Source organism: Microtus pennsylvanicus, chromosome 21 (assembly GCF_037038515.1).
Source record: "Microtus pennsylvanicus isolate mMicPen1 chromosome 21, mMicPen1.hap1, whole genome shotgun sequence".
Taxonomy (NCBI): domain Eukaryota; kingdom Metazoa; phylum Chordata; class Mammalia; order Rodentia; family Cricetidae; genus Microtus; species Microtus pennsylvanicus.
In genome coordinates, this window is record NC_134599.1 from 23,654,755 (window position 1) to 23,673,861 (window position 19,107).

General features: G+C 42.6%; 1 protein-coding gene across 9 annotated transcripts in view; it reads left to right on the forward strand.

Moving 5' to 3' along the window:
- Positions 1 to 19,107, forward strand: part of Ltbp1 (latent transforming growth factor beta binding protein 1) — a 381,235-nt gene that overhangs the window by 232,111 nt on the left and 130,017 nt on the right. For all 9 annotated transcript variants that reach the window (XM_075955861.1, XM_075955859.1, XM_075955860.1 and 6 more), the window contains 2 exons: positions 9,150 to 9,252; positions 12,531 to 12,602. In XM_075955861.1, coding sequence (XP_075811976.1) covers positions 9,150 to 9,252; positions 12,531 to 12,602 — 175 coding nt within the window. The remainder of the gene's footprint in view (positions 1 to 9,149; positions 9,253 to 12,530; positions 12,603 to 19,107) is intronic.

Below are 19,107 nucleotides of genomic sequence, written 5' to 3' on the forward strand. Positions count from 1 at the left end.
ATACAAATTAAACTTAATAATAAAAAATGAAATAAATTTGACTTCTTTACTCTCTGGCACTGTATTCCATGGCCTGGTCTGTGTTGCTTTTCTTCAGAAGAAAACCTAGTGGGAATTTTGTGAGAATAGCATCATGATAGAACTTACTTATTCCTTTAGCAGCACAGGAAGGCCAATGACACACAGATCCACAACCTGGAAGACTTGTCTGTCAGAACATTCAAATCTCAGAGGTGGAGAAAGTAGACAGCTGGATTTGGTGCCTCCTTTAGGAAAGATAGAAAGGAGAATCACATGTTAGACCCTTAAGAATACTTTCCCCTTTGCCTGTTAACACTAAAAACCTATGTCACTTTAAAAATACCATTTCATAAACTAAAGTTCTTGTCTGGAGTTGTTTGAAGTCCATGGTTTGGTTTCAGCAGGCTTTAAGCAAATAGACGGTCAGAAATCACTGTGGATGCATTTCCAGCTATTCATGCTCTAGTCATAGCAGATAGCTTATAAAATCAATACCCTGAAATATCAGAGGATTATGCATATATCAGATACCCCAAATGCCTAACATTGTATTAATTACTCTAATAAAAGAAAGCTGGTTGGATTTAAAAAAAAAACTTGCCCATGAAGAATGTTCTGCTGAAGCCAAAGCAATTTTTTTTCTTTTACAAGTTCTTTTAGAAAGTCTGGAAGCATTTAAGCATTTTCTCATTCTTTTTATGGGACAGCGCCTGTTACCCTGCCAGTGAGCCACGGTACAGAGGTCTCCGTGAGGAAGATGGACCCTTAGAACCAGTTTAGCAAATATGTTGCTCTCTTTGCATTAATAATAGTGAATAATAGTGTTCAAAAAATTGGAGCATTTAGCATTGGTACATAAAAATAGATGTATTTTACGTTTTAGTGCCGGGTTATGAAGGGCTCTTGGTGAGGCTTTCCAGTTTAATTTGGAGCCAGAGCTGAGCCATTTTGCATGGGAGGTGGACAGGAGTTACTCTGCCCGAGCAGAGAAGTTTCTATCATTGTGAAAGGTTGGGAATGTTAATAGCAGCGAAGACCTGGGGTGGGCCAGCTGAATCCAGTCTTTTATGCACAACCAGAGCTTCTCCATAAAGGCCTTTAGTCTCATTTTTGTGGAGAGATGTAGAAGATCCCTAATAAATACGACCCTTCTCCCTCAACCAGAGTCATAGTAGTGAGTGAGGGTGATGTTTTTGCTCTCTAAAATCCTCAAGGTTTTGTGTCAGCATGTTTGACCAGCATGTGATTTTTAAGAGGATATAGCTGTGTGATGTGGGTGAATGGGCCATCATGTGGCTTTGCTTGCATGCTCCATCTATGCAAAATCTGCATCTCTATGAATGTTATAAATACTGCTGAGAATTTGCTCATTGATAATAAAAGTGAGTACTGTCACTATCCTTACTAACCAGACAGGACTCATTTAAGAGCCATACCTAATTTCAGGTAGCTAGACGCTTTTTCGTATGTACAAATTGGCAAGAGAAGGGAGAATTATGTTATAGCGATCGCTGATGAAGTGGGTTCAGCTCATTCTTTGAGGATAGTAGGAAAGGCTATGGGCTCGAGTTAGTCAGGCTTGTAGGCAGGGCACATTTAAGGAACACTGCTCTTTATCAGGTGACTGTGACAGAGGAAAACTTTTCACCATTATTCCCTGCAGCCTCAGCCCTGCACTGTGACCTCCCTAAGATCATTACACTTAAGTACATTAATTGTGCATTGTTTGGGATGTCTGTGCAATCTTATTAATGAAGAGACTGACATTCAGAGCGTTAAGCCACTTAGTGTCTTCTATTGAGTTTGTAGCAGGTAGGACCAACACTGAGGCTTCCTGGTTCCTTGTCGTGTGTTCTTTTGGTATTCTACATTGTTACGCCATCTCTTCCCATACGTGAATAGTTATGAGCATGCGCACACACATAGACACATACACATCACACACGGAAGACTTTAAAAATGGTCAGTTTACCTTTGAAAATGAGCTAAAACTGGCAGATAGATAGAAGTCTGGGGTTTCATTTGGTGTTAGGGTTTCCTAGATCAGTGTTTCTCGTATTTTCTCATATTTCTCGGATTTCACATATTCTCATATGTGGGCCATGACTACTTTGGCAAATCTTTATCTCCAGAAGCATTTACATTGCTATTCCTATTAGTAGCAAAATTACAGTTATGAAGTAGTCACGAAAATAATTTTGTGGCTGAGAGTCACCACAGTGTGAGAAACTGTATTGAAGGGCCGCAGCATTAGGGAGGTTGAGAACCCCTGCTCTAGATAGTGTCTGAACAGCATTTGTTGTGTGAATAAAATGATTTGCCAAACTTAAACTTCCCCCTGTTATCTGAGAAGTATAATGAAAGGGCCTTTAATCCAGCTTTATCCTTTTTTGGTTCTTTGAGTATTCCTGAATGTGTTTACCTTAAATATAATTTCTTCTCCATTTCCCAGGAATGATATACTCTATTGTGATTGGTCACCTTTTACACTTCTGATTATCAGATGCAGAATGCTATACCTTCCCTTTTTGATGTGTATGTTTGTGGCTATGTGGTGTGTATGCATGTCTGAACATGCATGCTACAGTCTGAAGTTAATATCCAATGTCTTTCTTGATCATTCTCTACCTCATTTGTTGAGGCAGGGTCTCCCCCAGAAGCTGAAGCCCACCAGTTCTGACAACTTTAGAAAGCCAGCTTGTTCTGGGGATGCCCTCTCTCTCTGCCTCTGCAGAGCTGATCACCTTAGGCTACTCTTCCTGCCTGGCATTTCCTTGGACTCTGGGAATCCAAATTCTGGAGTCCTCACACTTGCACTGAGCCATCTCCCTGTACCTATTTAAGGACTTTTATTTTCTTTTCATTGATTAGACATCAATATTCCTCTATCTACTGTTCCTTAAACTATGTCAGGTATTTTTTTCTGAAATAATATAAAACTTAACTGGCTTTGGAAAAAAACCAGAGTGATTACTTCTCTGTCTCCTGGTTGATTTTTAGATCCAACTCGAAATTGAGCCCCAAATTTGGGAAATTCTCCGTAACTTAGCACCACCCTGTTTTATGGCTCTCTGTACCCTCTTTGTGTTCCGTCAGGTCCAGCTGCCATCCTCCATACTTACCCTGCCTGCTCACAGTTGGTGGTTGGCCCTCTGCCTTGGGAGAGCAGTTGTGCCCCTCCGGAGTTTCTCTCCCCAGTAGTACCATCAAGTCACTTCCCTGTTTCAACACTTGCCTGAGCCCAGACTTGTGTACTTTTGCAAGGGTAACAATGTTCCAGACTTCTATTTTCCCCCTGTGTTTTCCTTTAGTGACCTCTGGGGAATATTTTTAAAACTCTGCATGGCTTTAACATTTTAAGTTTATTTGTTCCATTGACTTAGTGCCATGTTTTCCTCATGAGAAGATGTCTTCTATTCTAGCTTAAAGTATTTCTACTTAATTATAGAATAGTTCTTGATAACCAAATGAGCTACATGCATGTGATAAGGATGATTTCTAAGAATGTTTCTGTATTGTCATTTTTCAGTGTCTTAACTAGTGAAACTAAACGGTAGGTCCTTGACATTGTACTGTTTTCCTGGGGGTGATCCTTCTCATAGTGAAATATCTGAACAGTTTTACCAGAAACATTCTCAAATCCTATAAGATGGCAGGACCCTTGAGCATGGTTATAATTTTACCCATGCCGGAGAGCAGATGAATGAGACCTGAGATTCAGCCTAAACTCTGCTCAACGAAGTGTGGTGTAGGATATCCCACGGGGTTCTGGGATATCCCACACCTCCTAGCCCCCCATCATTCACTCTCACTACACTGTGAGGCCAGGATTTCTGTTCTTGTGCCTCACTACTGGCTCAGAGAGGCAGGATGATCTGTGGAAAACCCCGCTACTAGTGAGAGAGCTGGGATGTTGACGGGGCCTAATGGATTTCAGGCAGCACTCTTCTCTTTTCTTGACTCCTGGGCTTTCCTTCTCCAGGACCTGACACAGCAAAGCAAATGAGTGTCGGTTTTACTGCACAAGTCATAAACCATGCTCCAATGTTTATAACTGCTTCTCCCAGTTACCATGCGTCTTTCAAGCAGCTCTAACAGTGAGCTTTTTCACTGTCAAATATGATAAACTCACATTACCGGGTGGTCAGTTTTGAATTTTGATTCCAGTCCCGGATTTGTGAGGCTCTAAAGGGGACCATGATCACAATTTAACTTTGATTGCGAAGTTTTGTGGTTTCACCTCAAAACTCAGGTTAAAGTCTAAAGAGGTATATTCTCAAGCAGGTAAAAAGATTTTAAGCGCGTTTTCCATAATCAATTGATTATTGATAATTAGTTACACATTAAAGGCTGTTATACCATTGCTTATAATTATTTTGCATTGTGAAATATACTCTTAACTCTATCAAGTCAAGTAGCAACATGCTCTAACTTCTCAGAAACTCCCATAACCTTCGGTGCTAACGAAGGATCTCTCTAACCCCCATGTATTATATGAAAAATCTATAGTTCTTCAGTGATCTGACCGTCTGGAGTACAAACCCTATTAACATAGGTGGAGAAGAAGAGTCTGAAGTTTATTTTCAACACCCAGTCCTTCGGAAATCAAGGTCAAGTAGAGCTGTTTGATTTTCTCCCCTTTGTCTTGTTTGCCTAAATCTAGTCAGTGGAGGTTGAGACTTGGCGAAGACTCTAGAGATGAGGAAGTAGAAAACAGACAAAGGAGAGAGGGCTAGGAGAGCATCAGCCCAGACCTGGCCCTGGTAGAACAACAGAAGTCCTTGAACTTGGCTCTCTTCTGCACCAGTCTGTATTTTCTAAACGGAGTCGTGTAACCTAGCAGCACATACTGACCTCAGAGTCTTAAGCCTGCAAGAAACCATAGAGGTCATTTGCTTTGTTTCTTACATTCCTGAGAGATGATCCATCAGACTTAGCTCCCACCAGAGAGGTCACCATCTCTCTTAGGTAGAGACATTTACAATGGAAAGATTGTCGACACTGTGAAATCCAGTGATTTGGGGTTTTCGGGCCTGCTGAAAACCATCGGCATGCAATAGGCATGTTTAATGTACCTCCACAGTGCCATCATGTCGACGTGTGCACTGCTAAGTGTCCACATGCGTCACTGCTCCATTTCCCAGCTGATTGTCACAGCTGCCTGAACACTCTGCTTGCCTGCCCTACTTGGATCCTAGCAAACATGGGATTAGTGTCCCCTCACTAACACTGATGGATGGTTTCTGGGGAGGTAGAGCATGCTGCTCTTTGACCTGGTAGAGTTAAGTACAAGGTATACATTTACCACTGGGTTGCTTTACATAAGATGTGTTCTAAAGTGTTTGACAGTCTTTCTTTGAGAACGTGGTGACTAACAACATGGGAGGAAGTCTATCTAGCTACTTGTGTTTTTAACTGGTAAAAACCACCTGGATCCCACCTATGAATATGGCTAGGGCAGGCCATGTCTGTGGGAGCACAACTTGTTGAGAAGTAGAACTTCCCAGTCTACACCAGAGCACCCCAACCACATTCTGTCCTGGGTTGTTTTCTCCACTGTGGCCCTGTGGTATGGGAGAGACATCTGTTAGCCTAACTTTTTGCCCCTCTGGGTACTTCTGACTATACTCAGATAAGACTTGTGGCGTCCAGTGGCTGGGGAAAAGCCCAGAGTGTGACCACAGAGATCTTTCATGTCACATTTCTTGCTATACACCGAAGCCTTTTTATGCTTGGACAGTTGATGGGACTGATAGAAAACTTTGGGCTTTATAACCATGACTTCATCCCTCCTAGCTCAATCCTGCGCTGTGTAGACCCAGTTTCGAGACACACACAGTGCCATGGTACCACCTACGCCTCCCATTTGTTCCATCAGTTTGGATGCCTTGTGCTGCTCTTGGCTATGGACCTGCAACAACAAAGCCATGGGATAAAGCGGCTTGGATCATGTAATGAAAACCTTGTACCTTTCTGGAGGCCCAGTAGAGGGAAATGATTTATTTTTGTCCTACCAAATAAAACATTCTAGGAATCCAAGGTGAAAATTGGATTTTAACTGCTACTAACATTCTGAGCATATAAAACCGGCAAGTGTTGAGTGCTTCGCCTGATTAAGAGAAGAGCCCAAAGTCTGGTACGAGAATGAGCTGTGTGCAAAGCAGTTGGTGTCTCAAATAAGCCCAACCAATTTATGAAACTGGGAGAGAATGTTAAGCAGATGTTGGCAGCTGGGTTTCAGCAATGGAGGCTTCTGTGTTTCTGTTTGTTCCTTGTCTTACACCTGAGCCATTGTCCCCTGTCCTTTCCTGCTCCTGACCTTCATGCTCTGGATTTAAATTGTCTATGGTTAAGCTCAGGGACCTGGACAACAGTCCAGATTCAGGTAGTTTGTTTTCACCTTGACTCTTTCCCTTCTTTTTTGTGGTGTGTGTGTGTGTGTGTGTGTGTGTGTGTGTGTGTGTGTGCAGCTGTCTACCTGCGCACCTGTGCTTCCTGTCTCGGACCTGGCGCAGCTCCAGTGCTGGGATTGGAACAGTCTCACTCAGCATGGAGTGGCCACAGCTAGCAAAGAACTCCCCGCAGACAGGCTTCCCTGCCGGTGCACTTGTTTGTAACAGTCACACAGTCTACGTCCATCCAACCAGCGGAGTTGCTTTCCTGTCTCTTTCAAGAAAAGCATGCCTATCTCCTTCTGTCCGTGGAATACCTGCGGGTGTCATGGAAGTGGTGACTTTGGCCTTGTTCACTTTTCCTCAGGTGCTATTATGGATATTTTTAGGTTCTTTTCAAAATTAGACCAACTCAAAATGCCATCGGGACTACCTTTTATTTCAGGGAAATCCATTTTGTCTTAGAACTGCATTTATTGTTGACTATGGTACTTTTAAGTGGACAGTTAGAGTAACGAGCTCGTTCCACAGAAAGGGCACAGTCCACTGCAATCCATTCGTATGCACCCTACTCCCTGAAGAATCCGACAGTTTGGATCTGATGCGGGACATCTTCAACAAGGAATTTTCAGATGATGCTGATGGTGCCAATAGTAGTGATAAATGATAGTGACTGGGGTGACAGCTTACTTTGCACTTACATGTGTCAGGCATTGTACTCGGCATTGTACATAGATTTTTACCTTTCAAGTTCATGACCACATCGAGAGGTGCTATTATGTATTCCATGTGATGGATACGAAAATTCATCTTACTGTGTGTATGGAGTCCTAGAGCCAGAATTTGTATCCAGCCCTCTAGAGTATCTCAAATACTGTTTGAACCACTATCACATACTGCTTTTGGAAAAATTATTAAAAATCATATAAAATTGTAAAAGCTTAAGGACATCAACGTCCTGCTGTATCTAATACTCTGTTACCCTAGCTGGTCTTCTGTGATGTGGTTTTGCTTTATGAATTGTGTATGTAATTACTCAGAGCTCCAGTCAGCATGAGGCATGCCTGGACCTAGCAGGAAGGAAATACTGTCCATGGAGGCCTGCCTGCTAGGTGGGGTTTGCACCTTGTTGTTCTCCTTAGGGGTCACCATTCGCTTTAACTTTCCCTCATTGTCCACAGCCCCCTGTCCTGGGGCCTGTACACTAATCTCTGGTGGGTTTTCCCACTCAGCATTCCTGAGTATTTGAAATGTATCCTGTTTGGGGAATATAAAAATAATAAGTCCTTAATACATAGCACAGGACTGAAACTGGTAGCAGTGAACCTCTGTGGAATCACCTTTGATGTAAAGAAAATGAATCATGAATGGAGGAGCCGGTGATTCTACCTGATTCTCGTGGTAGAAATAAAGTTGTAGAAAAGAAAATATGATAGTATCCCAGAGAGAGAAAGGGGGGGGGGGGGGGGGGAGAGAGAGAGAGAGAGAGAGAGAGAGAGAGAGAGAGAGAGAGAGAGAGAGAGAACACGTGTGTGTGTAGCACCCAAACAGACCTGAGTTGTTCAGACAATCAGAAAGTGTCCTTTGCCAAGCCTAAATAGATGCTCAGAGGTGGAAGGCAATATAAGATACAGCCTAAACTGGGACAAGAGGGGACTTCTCTATCCTGCTTGGGGGTAAGATCAGACAACGTCGCTGGATGTCATTAGTCGGCATAGTTATGTGACCAGATTTCTTTTAGAAACGATGACTCCTGAAACCACTGAGGATTTTTTTTTTTTGACAAAGCAGAGGAACTGCTTATATACTGCACATTTGTACACAAGACAGAGATGTAGGGTGTGAGCTTACCCTGTGCAGCTTGGGAGAGAGAGTCAAGTAAGTCTCATTGCCATCTGGTCCTTGGGTGATCTTGCGGGACAAGATCGATTTTCAAGGTAGTTCTAAGTAACTTCAGTCCCCTGCCTGAGGGTCACCTGATCTTCTGTGGTAGACTAGGAGTCTCACCTCACCTTAATATTTGACAATATAGAAGCATAGTTCTAAGGGTACTCATTCTGCCTACTTGGGCTGGTCTCGATTAAAATTGCCAGCTCTTTCCTAGCTTGGCTCATCTCCCTGGAACATTAGTGTTTGCCAGAACAGATTTGGCTCAGCCTGTAGTCGTCTCTTTCCTGGCCTGTCCCTTCTTGGTCCTCCTCAGGTTTTGTGATTTCTCCCTTGTCAGCTTCACAGCTGATTCTGTAGTTTGATGGCTGTCCAGTGCATATGTCCATTTTTGTACCCCAGTTCACAGGACATATTATAAGTGCTAGATAGATACAGAGGCAAGGATCAGCGAAAGAATAAGCCAATGAAAAAACGCCTTGGACAAACAATTGTTGTGGGGAAACCCGAAAGCTGACATTTATTCCCCAGGTGAGAGGCAGGACGCAGTTAAGGAAAATCCAGGCAAGTGGTAAAAACCAGAAGCCTCGAACATGGTCCCGTGTCCCTGTTTCAGCTTTTCATGAGATTTTAAAAATGCAAAAGAGTTCATATATGGAGATATGATTATTCACTTCTGTGTCCTACCGACTACACCCTGGTATTCGGCCCCCAGGTTTTATAGCCATTCTTTGCCTCTGTAATTGCGTGGTATCAAGGGAACTGTTTATAAAGTGGCTGGGAAGCCCCCCAGCTTTGGGGCTGAGCAGTCTGCACTCGGTTAACCCCGCCTTTCACACCTCATTGCAGTGTGGCAAAGCGCTCCCTGGCCTTTCCAAGCAAGAAGACTGCTGTGGGACAGTGGGGACCTCCTGGGGCTTTAACAAATGCCAGAAATGCCCCAAGAAGCCAGGTAAGTGACATGCCATCATTCCTTTGCTGGTTAATGGCGCGTACCTCTTTTTCCTACCGCGACTCTTAATGCTGACTCTCTGAGACCTTCAACGAAATCTCTGGCTGCCGTCCAGAACATAGTGCTACAACATGCATTGCAAGACAGTTAAAACCTTCATATCGGTTCTTTTTTTAAATGTGCAGAGTCATCAGTTGCCTTCGGCAGTTTAATTTCCTATGTGGGGGAGGCACTGTGAAGAACTGATGGGCAGAATCAGCTCTTGTGGCCCTGTGGACTAGGAAGTAGATGACTTTAAGACGGTGAACAGGTGTTGCAAAACCTACTTAAAAAGTCAGCACAGTTACTATTTATTAGGTTTGATTCTTAAATGTGAATTTTGTGATTATCTACAACTTAGGCTATGGATTTCATTCTGCTACAGATATCCCCCTTCATGAAAAGAAACTCAGATGAGGAATTGACTGGTTATTGACTTGTGGGAACGATATGTGTAATTATGGAGCCCAGTATTTTGCCCCCCTTTTCCTAACACCACCGTGATACTGCCCCAGTCTTCAGTGGCTGCAATACCAACATGCTGGGATTTGCCCTGAGTGCCCTGTAAGAAGCTGCTATTTGAATAAATCCAGGCTTACACCTTTCCATTCCCCTCTTCTCTGTAACAGACTATAACTTTAGTTTTTGAATGTAGCATTGATTCCTGCTGACATTTCTAAAAAGACTTTTATCTCGAAAGGGACATCTCACTTGCTTAAATCAGATGATTTTATTCATCTTCAGTAATAGTTGATTGGAGTAATAGTTGCAGCTGCCTTTGACACTTTTAAAGGTAAATCGATTCTATTCTATATGTATGAGGGTTTTGCTTGCAAGCACATTTGTGTTCCCCATTTGGGCCTTGTACCCAAAGAATTCAGAAGAGGTTGTCAGATCTGGAAGTAGAGTTGTGGATGTTGGGAACCACTGTGCAGTTGCTGGGAACTGAAACCCTGTACTCTGTAAGAGCAACAAGGACTCTTAACTACTGACTAGTTCTCCAGCCCCTCACTTGCCTTTTAAACCTCTTTGTTTAACCTAAAAAAAAAAAAAAAAAAAACTGCTGGCTCAGAATTTCTCCCTCTTTTATACTATTCTCCCAGTATAGTAGTATGTTGTAAACACTTTTTCTTTCTTTCTTTCCTTCTTCCCTCCCTCCCTCCCTCCCTCCCTCCCTCTTTTCCTCCCTCCCTCCTTTCCTCCCTCCCTCCCTCCCTCCCTCCCTCCCTCCCTCCCTCCCTCCCTCCCTCCCTCTCTCCATCCCTCCCTTCCTTCCTCCCTTGCTTTCTTCCTTCCTTTTGTCTGTCCGCCTTTTGGACTTCTAGTTTCTCATATATTCAGATTCTCTGAAGACCTGAAGTTGATTTCATTAAGTTTGTTGGTACTATTAGTGTTTCTTAGAAAATTTATCTACAGAAATTGCTGCTAAAATTTGTGAAAGTTGGTTCTTCCCTAAGAGGAAGAGTAACCACATGGACGGCTCAGAAGTGAGGGAATAGATTTTTCCGAGATGACTGAGTCATGATTAGCAATATAGACACCTTACATGGAGACCTGTTTACCTAAGTTATCTTACCGAAGGGAACTCTGGGATCTATCTGGACTCATTTAAAGGACATGGCGTTTAGAGTTGGGGTGGTATGAACTTGACTGCCACTGATGTCATTTCCTATTGATCTGATGAGCCATCAGCCAGGAATGTGCCTCTAAATTGTGGAAATCACATTGCCCTCTGTTTTGGGAGCCATGCACCCTTCATTTGCCATGGGAGTTTGTCTAATGTTGTGGGTGGTGGCATGCTTCCCACGATTAACTCTAAGGATGAGGGTGAAAAGATCCTCCAAATTGTTTCTATGTCTTAAAACGTTTTCCATCTTCCTCCTTGTTTTCTTTTCTCATGTGCTTGCTTTTTTGCATCTTTTCTCCAAATTTTATCTATTTCTATTTCTTCTCTTTTCTAAATTCCAAAGGAGCCCAGAGTGACAGATGTCAGGGGTCAAAGGCAAAGGAGTCCATATCGTCTCCCTCCCCCTTTAATTCCTAAGGCCATTCCTGACCTCCAGTCATTTCTATCTGACATTGCATCATCTGGGAATGAATTTGCTGCTTTATATGGTGCTGTTAGCACCACAGTTCAGTCTTGCTGGCGATGTCAGTGGAATGGGAAAGGGCAAAGTTGCTCTTTTAACCAAATGTTGATGGAAATAGTCCATAGGTTAGCTCATTTGATGTATGAATTAAAGACATCAGCTTGGTTTCAGGGCCGTGGTTGTGGGGAATGAAGGGAAATCTAACATCTTGGCACGTTTTCTGCTTGTACTGTCTAAAATGACTCATCACCGAGAGCCACAGTCAAACTCACATTGTTTGTAAAAACTTTCCTTCCCTTGGTTGGTACTACTCTCTAAATCATATTCATGTTGGAAGAGAGAAGACATCCCTTGGCTGCCATCTATGATGGTTTTGAGTGCCATGCCCTTGGGTTTCTGCTTTCAATTTTCAAGTGGCTTTCAGTTAATGAAGTTTGTGTTTAGTCACAACATAAAGCCTTTCACTGGTGATGAGTATTGTTTCCTATGAAAGTGTAATGTTAAATCTTAAATGATTTCATTAACTGGTCTGTCAATGTGCTTAGTACAAGCAAGTCTCTTGCCTTCATACAGCTTTAGGAGAAAATTAGCATCGGATCTGAAGCAGAGGCAAACAGAGATCATCTGGCCTGGCTCGAGGCCTTTGAAGAGACTGTTGAATACGATCATGTTGTCTTTGAGGGATTCGCAGCTGAGGCCCCAGTTTCTGTAGACACCCATGTCAGTGTCTTCATTATAAGGGACAACACTGGGCATGAAGCCGAGAGACAAATGGAGTGGCTTCCACAAGCCAGCATCTCCCTGTTGAACCCCCCCCCCCCCATGCTCTGGAGCACATCACTGTAGAGGCATGCGTCTTATGATAGGAATACTTAATCACTAATTGGAAGATAATACAAAGCAGTCTTATGATTCAGTTAGCACAATAAAGATTTGCTGGCAGCTTCCTAGGACTGCAGCTATTGCAAAATAGAAAGCATGCTGAAAACAGGCGCAAGGTGAGAGCAGTCGTGGAGGGCTTTATTGGTATTGCTAGCTTGCCAATGGTTAAGTCTACTGGTGCCGTGGATGGCACCGCATCTGGCAGCTTCAGACCATCCGATTTTAAACTCCGCATGTAATGCAGGATTCTTTCCCCCCCACTTACAGCCTATCATGGATATACTCAAATGATGGAATGCCTACAAGGATACAAGCGGGTTAACAACACATTCTGTCAAGGTAAGGCTTATTGAATTTACTAACGTTTACTTGATAGGTGTCTTGGCATTTTAGAAGCGTGAATTATTTTGCCATATGGTGCTCCTGGGTCCAGCATGTGACACTTACATGGTAGGTGGATGCCTTCCTGCTCTTTTCATGTAGCTAAGGGCATGCTGACATTTAATAAGTGATTGGTAAAGTTGCCTTTGTGCTCTTAAAGCTTCTGGAACTCTTACCTTTTATTAACTTGTGGCAAAAAGCTGCAGGCATGGATCTCTCTTAGTTTCATACTGTGGGTCCGCATGCTGGCCATGTCATCCGGGTGCATGGGTACTCGTGCCTGTACCCACCCAGCAGAAGTACTTCCTTGCTGACCCATAATTCACAATAGAGTTTCCCTTCCTGATTCCATGTATTGATTGCTACCCATCTCAAATTTAGAAAGAACTAAATATGACCATGAACCTCTGTCCCCAAAGCAACCAGAGAAGCTAGAGAGTTAAATGTGAGGTGCCCTGGATACTGTTGGTTCATTTTCATAGTACAATAGGGCGGCTGTACATCTAGGGAACACCTCATAATTCATCTAGTCTTGGGCCTTTGGGTGAAGAAACTAAAGCCATGTTGAAAAGTCAAGTATCCCTTGTGTGGCTGAGTAGATCTGAAACCATCTTAATTTGCCCAGTGCCAACTTCAGTACTCAATATCCTCAAGTTTTGATTTAGTTCCTTGGGGGGACCACTGCCAAGAGTCCTCAGACAGAGCTAGGATTTCTTCCTACTACTTAGTCCTGAAATTATTTCTTTATGTTATTTTTTAAGAGTTTGCTTCCAAGTTTGTTTTCTGAGTAGATTTTGATTGCCCCCAACCAAGAACCCAGCCTTACTGAGTCATGAACTTGGAGCCTAGAGCTCATTACAGCATTACAGATTAAAAAACAGGATGAATTAAGAAAGGGTTTATTTATTATTGATAAGAAAGTTCTTTTTAGTTTGTTTTTAACTGGAGGACGTACCAATGATTTAGGGATAAAACTAAAATGTTTTTAGTGATTCTTAATAAATTCTGTGTCTGGAACTTTATAAAGTGTTAAACAAGTACCTAATTGTCTAAATGTCTTCTCTCTCTCTCTCTCTCTCTCTCTCTAAAGAAAATGTAAAGAACAGGCTGGCCTCAAACTTGAATTTTCTTAATAATTAATTTTATCTTAATAACTACTTATTTTATCCCAGTCATTTCTCTGGTACAATGTGTTTATTTAGCACTTTCTTTTATTTATTCTGTTATTCTTTTAAACGTCTTTGTGAAGTAGGTGATATTATGCATGTATTGCAGATGGAGATACTGAGGTCCATAGAGTTAGATAATCATTATAGGCTAAGTCTCAAACTCGGTGGACTGAAGCTGGTAAGTTCTAAGATATTCTGGGCCTCACACAAAGATCCAGTCTGGATTTAAAAAAAAATAGATAAATAAAAGTGGAGGTGAAACTTTGCAAGCCGTTATTTTAAGAGACTGGAGAATTCTTCAGGAGATGCTCGTGAGTCTTGTATTTTCTTCTGTTGGTATGGCTGAGTGATCGTTAGTAAGAGTGGCTCAGGTCAAGCAAATCCTCTGATGGTTGGTTAATAATACCACATCCTGGCTCATGTTGGTCTCAGGAGGAGGCCCGCAAAGCAGCATTGTGCTTTCTGGCAAGATTCTGGATTGTAGTATCACAGAGCGTTCTATTTCATGGTGCCTACGAAGACACTGCTAAATTACACCGCAGAGAAGGCTGACTCATGAAACAATATGATTTCATTCAGCATAATCTATTGTAATCACTATTGAGAGCAAAGCTTAATTTCCCCCTCTTTGTGATATTATTAGTTGGCAAAATGAAATAGAACTTTCTCAAATTACGTATGTATGCTTAGATTTCCTCAAGCATTGAGGCTTTTTGATTTTGTTATCCCCAACAGAAATTCAAAGGGAACCCATTAAGCATCTAATTACTTGTGCTTCCCACATTGTTCTTTCAGTCTCTAGCCCCTCTCTGTTTACAAAGCACATTTAAAATTAAAGTGATTAATAACTAGAATTACATGATTTCCCTCAAGTCCCGAAGCAGCTTTTTACCAATGTGCACTGAATAACAAAGAACCAACTGTGCACATGTTAACTTGAGCGGCTTTCAAATCACTGCCCTTAAAGATTTCCCCCTCTCTCCTCTAGTGATGCAGTAATTATCTTTTCAAGAGAGTGATTTATTGCACACACATGCCGCTCTGAGAGCTGCCTCTCTCTCCTCAGCCTGATGGGCTTGGTGCAATCGGCTTCATCTATCATAGCAAGCAATTCAGCTGTGTTTCCTGGTGGATCTAGAATGACATTCTTCATCTGTCATTTGATTATTTTGCTAATGGCTTCTTATAGAATGAGAAAGAAATGGAATAATACCGTCTAGAAATAGTAGTAAGAATGCCTACTTTTCGATTGCATCTTCAAATGCTAGGCACTTCCTCTCTTCCAATAGTACCCTCACGTCCCATCACCCTATCATAGGATGGAATAAGAGTTTAAGATGCAGACATGCTGGGTGTGGTGGGGATGTATGTGGGTCAGATGGTGGTGGGCTTGTCTGGCATCTTTGAAGCCCTGAGTTTGGTCCTCATCACAATTAAACGGGGCATGCTGGCAACTCCTGTAATCCCAGCACCTTAGGAGCTAGGAGTAGAAATTTGAGCAGTTCAAAGCCTCTCTCTAGTGAGTCGGAGGCCAACCTGGGCTACATGAGACCCTGTTCCCTAACCCTAGTTGGGTATATGCTTCTAAATCCTAAATGATTTTTAAAAGCAAACATCTCTTGGCAATCCCTAAAAGTCCCTTACAAATTTCATTATTTTACAGATAAAAATTCAACATAACTGTTTTCTACCTTAAAATCACCTGCCAAAAGGTACAGATTGAGTTAAAATACATAAATATGATATGCCTTGCAGCTTTTATCACTGGTGGCAAAAAAAACTTAGTTTTTTGTTGGTTTTTTTGTTAACATTTTTTCATTTACTTTATAATAAATGTTAATTTTTCAAGGACAGTCTTGAAAACCTTCCCAGTGATTCACTATTCCACAGATGTTAATTGATGGGGCATGCCTGCCGTGGATAGGAGATGTGTCATGAGCTGTGGGTAAGATGCCGTTCCTCCGCTCAGACGGCAGTTTGAGCCCGCAGGCTGTGATTCGCTTGAGTCAGCTGACTCTAGATGAGCCTCCAAAGGAGGAGTTAGGAAGAAGTTGCCCATGGACCTTTCTCCTGTTAGGATTTTATTATTGTTCTGGTTGTTTTGCTTTAACAAAATAACTGAACAAAACTGACACATTCATGGTAGTCATATTCATTGCCAAAACTTCCATTGATGGGCCTTTTATAGCTAAGATGTTCCCTGAAGTGGACCTATCATCAAATTTTATTCAGACTCAAAAAGATAAACTCCACATTCTTAAAGATCATTGTATTTGTTAGATGAAACTTACCTGATGATTATATTATATATGAAGCAATTTCATTATCAAACTTTTTTGTGAGTATATTTAATCCATAGTTAGGTAGACTAGTGCACACATACAGTGTGTAATCCATGGGCAGACTAGTGCACAGATGCAGTGAGTGTGTAATTCATGGGCAGACTAGTGCACAGATGCAGTGAGTGTGTAATCTATGGACAGACTAGTGCACAGATGCAGTGAGTGTGTAATCCATGGGCAGACTAGTGCACAGCTACAAAGGTAGAGTCACAAGAGTGTCTAGGGTCATCACAAAGCAAACATATTATACAATTATTTCCAAGGTCAACACACAGAATATATCTTGGACCTTGGAACTGCCCTGTTTTCCCCCTGAAATTTCATTTTCTTCCTCTGTTCCAGGTGTAATCAGTGTTCTAACTCTTGCAACCATAGAGTAGTTTTGTATCTTTAGAACATTTTCAAATTTGTTATTATTTTTTATTTCTCTCTTCCTTGTATTTTTCTTCCTTCTCTCCCTTTGCTCCCTCTTATTCCTTCTTTTTCATTGAGCTAGACTCCTCCTAGGGAGTTCATGCTGGCCCCAAAGACATTATGGAGTTCAGGAATCTCTTGAACATGTAATCCTCTGCCTCCTGGGTGCTGGGATTACAGGCGTGTGCCACTATGTCCAACCCAGGATGTGTTCCTTCTCTCACTTAACAGCATGTGGCCAATCAGCTTTTATTCTCCCTGCATCTTTGCTGTGTTCTTCCCTGACTTCTCCTTGCAGCCTTGCTACATACCTAAGTCCTCTTAGACAGTAGTCTTCTTCTTCCTGAATTAGGTGAAGTATGTGTGTGTATGTGTGTGTGTGTTGTGTGTTTATGTGGGTCTATAAACATATGAGTGCATATGTGTGCAGGCCAGAAGAAAACACTAACCATCTTTTTCAATTGCTTTCTACCAAATACTTTTTTTTTTTAATTTTTTTATTGATAAAAGGAGGATAAAGAAAAGAAAAGAAAAAAAAAACAAATTTCCACCTCCTCCCACCAGCCTCCCATTTCCCTCCCCCTCCTCCCACTCTTCTCCCCCTCCTCCCACTCTTCTCCCCCTCCTCCCACCCCTCTCCCCTTCCCCCCACTCCTCTCCCCCTCTCTTTCCAGTCCAGAGAGCTGTCAGGGTTCCCTGCCCTGTGGTACGTCCTAGGTCCTCCCCCCTCCATCCATATCTAGGAAGGTGAACATCCAGACTGGCTAGGCTCCCACCAAGCCAGCAGATTGCGTAGGATCAAAACCGCGTGCCATTGTCCTTGGCGTCTCATCAGCCCTCATTGTTCGCCATGTTCCGAGAGTCCAGTTTTATCCCATGCTTTTTCTGGTAACAGTCCAGCTGGCCTTGGTGAGCTCGCAGTAGATCATCTCCACTGTCTCAGTGGGTGGGTGCACTCCTCGTGGTCCCGACATCTTTGCTCATGTTCTCACTCCTTCTGCTCCTCATTGGGACCTTAGGAGCTCAGTCCAGTGCTCCAGTGTGGGTCTCTGTCTCTATCTCCATCCATCGCCAGATGCAAGTTCTAGGATGGTATGCAATATATTCGTCAGTATTGCTCTAGGGTAGGGTCATTTCAGGTTCCCTATCCTCAGCTGCCCAGGGAACTAACTGGGGACCTCAGCTTGGGCAATACCAAATACTTTTTGAGACAAGGTCTCTCACTAAGCCTGAAGCTTGCCGATTCAGCTATGCTAACCATCTTGCCAGCCCCTAAGATCTTCCTGTGTCTGCCTCACCAGCACTGAAATGTAGGCATGCTTAACTTTTTTATGTGAGTAATGAGGGTTGAACTCGGGTCTTCTTAATTGTGCAATCAATACTTCACAGACAACCATTTTCCCAGCTCACTTGTTGTAGTTAGAGTTTCTACTGCAGTGAGGAAATACCATGACCAAAAGCAAGTTGGGGAAGAAAGGATTGTTTTGGCTTACACTTCCACATCACTGTTCATCACTGAAGGAAGTCAGGACAGGAACTCAAACAGGGCAGGATCCTGACTGAAGGCAGGAACTGATGCCGAGGTCATGGAGGAGTGTTGCTTACTGGCTTTCTCCTGATGGTTTGCTCAGTCTGATTTCTTATATAACCCAGGACCGCTAGTCCAGGGATAATTCCACCCACAATGGACTGGACCCTTTCCCATCAATCACTAATTAAGAAAATACCCTATAGACTTGCTTGCCTACAACTCTATCTTATAGAGGCATTTCCTCAATTTCTCCCTCCCCTCAGATGAAGTTAGATGTGCCAAAACTATCCAGCACACCACTGTACCTTCTTAAATAGTCAACTCATCCAACTGAGGAAAATATTTATCTCAAGGCAGTCTTTCCTCTGTCTTCAAATGCAAGTCCTACTGCTGATAGAATTCTATGTTGGAATTTCTATCCATCAGCAAGGTGAAGCAGACACAACTGAGTCTCCAGGAAGCCCTATGTTTCCCCCTTCTGTATAAAGACCCTCAGATGCCGCTCTCACCTTGTCCCCAATGTCTGTAAGTGACCAGACATGCCTCATTTCCTGTGTCAACTTGTGACACAGAATAGGGGGTAAATTATTACTCACTTGGTTAAACACACATGTTTTCTTATAGGAAAATGATGTGTAAATGTGTATTTATTTTTCATGAGAGTACTCACCCCATTCAACATGTCATGGGTCAAATGCCATCGTTTGTTTATCCTCCTTTGTTCAACCCTGGAAACTGGCAGGTTGTTCTGAAGAATAGTTACGCTATAAGTAACTTGGGGATTATTTCTGTTAGTGTTGAAGGAGCTGCGGGTCGCTTCCTGGCACCCAGCTCCCGGCTGCCTGGCTAGCTTATGCCCCAAAATAACAACACACAAACTGTATTCATTTAAACACTGCCTGGCCCATTTCTATTAATGTGTGTAGCACCGAGGTGCGCTTACCAGGAAGATTCTAGCCTACGTCCATCCTGGGTTGGAGCTTCATCGTGTTTTCCCCAGAGAGGAG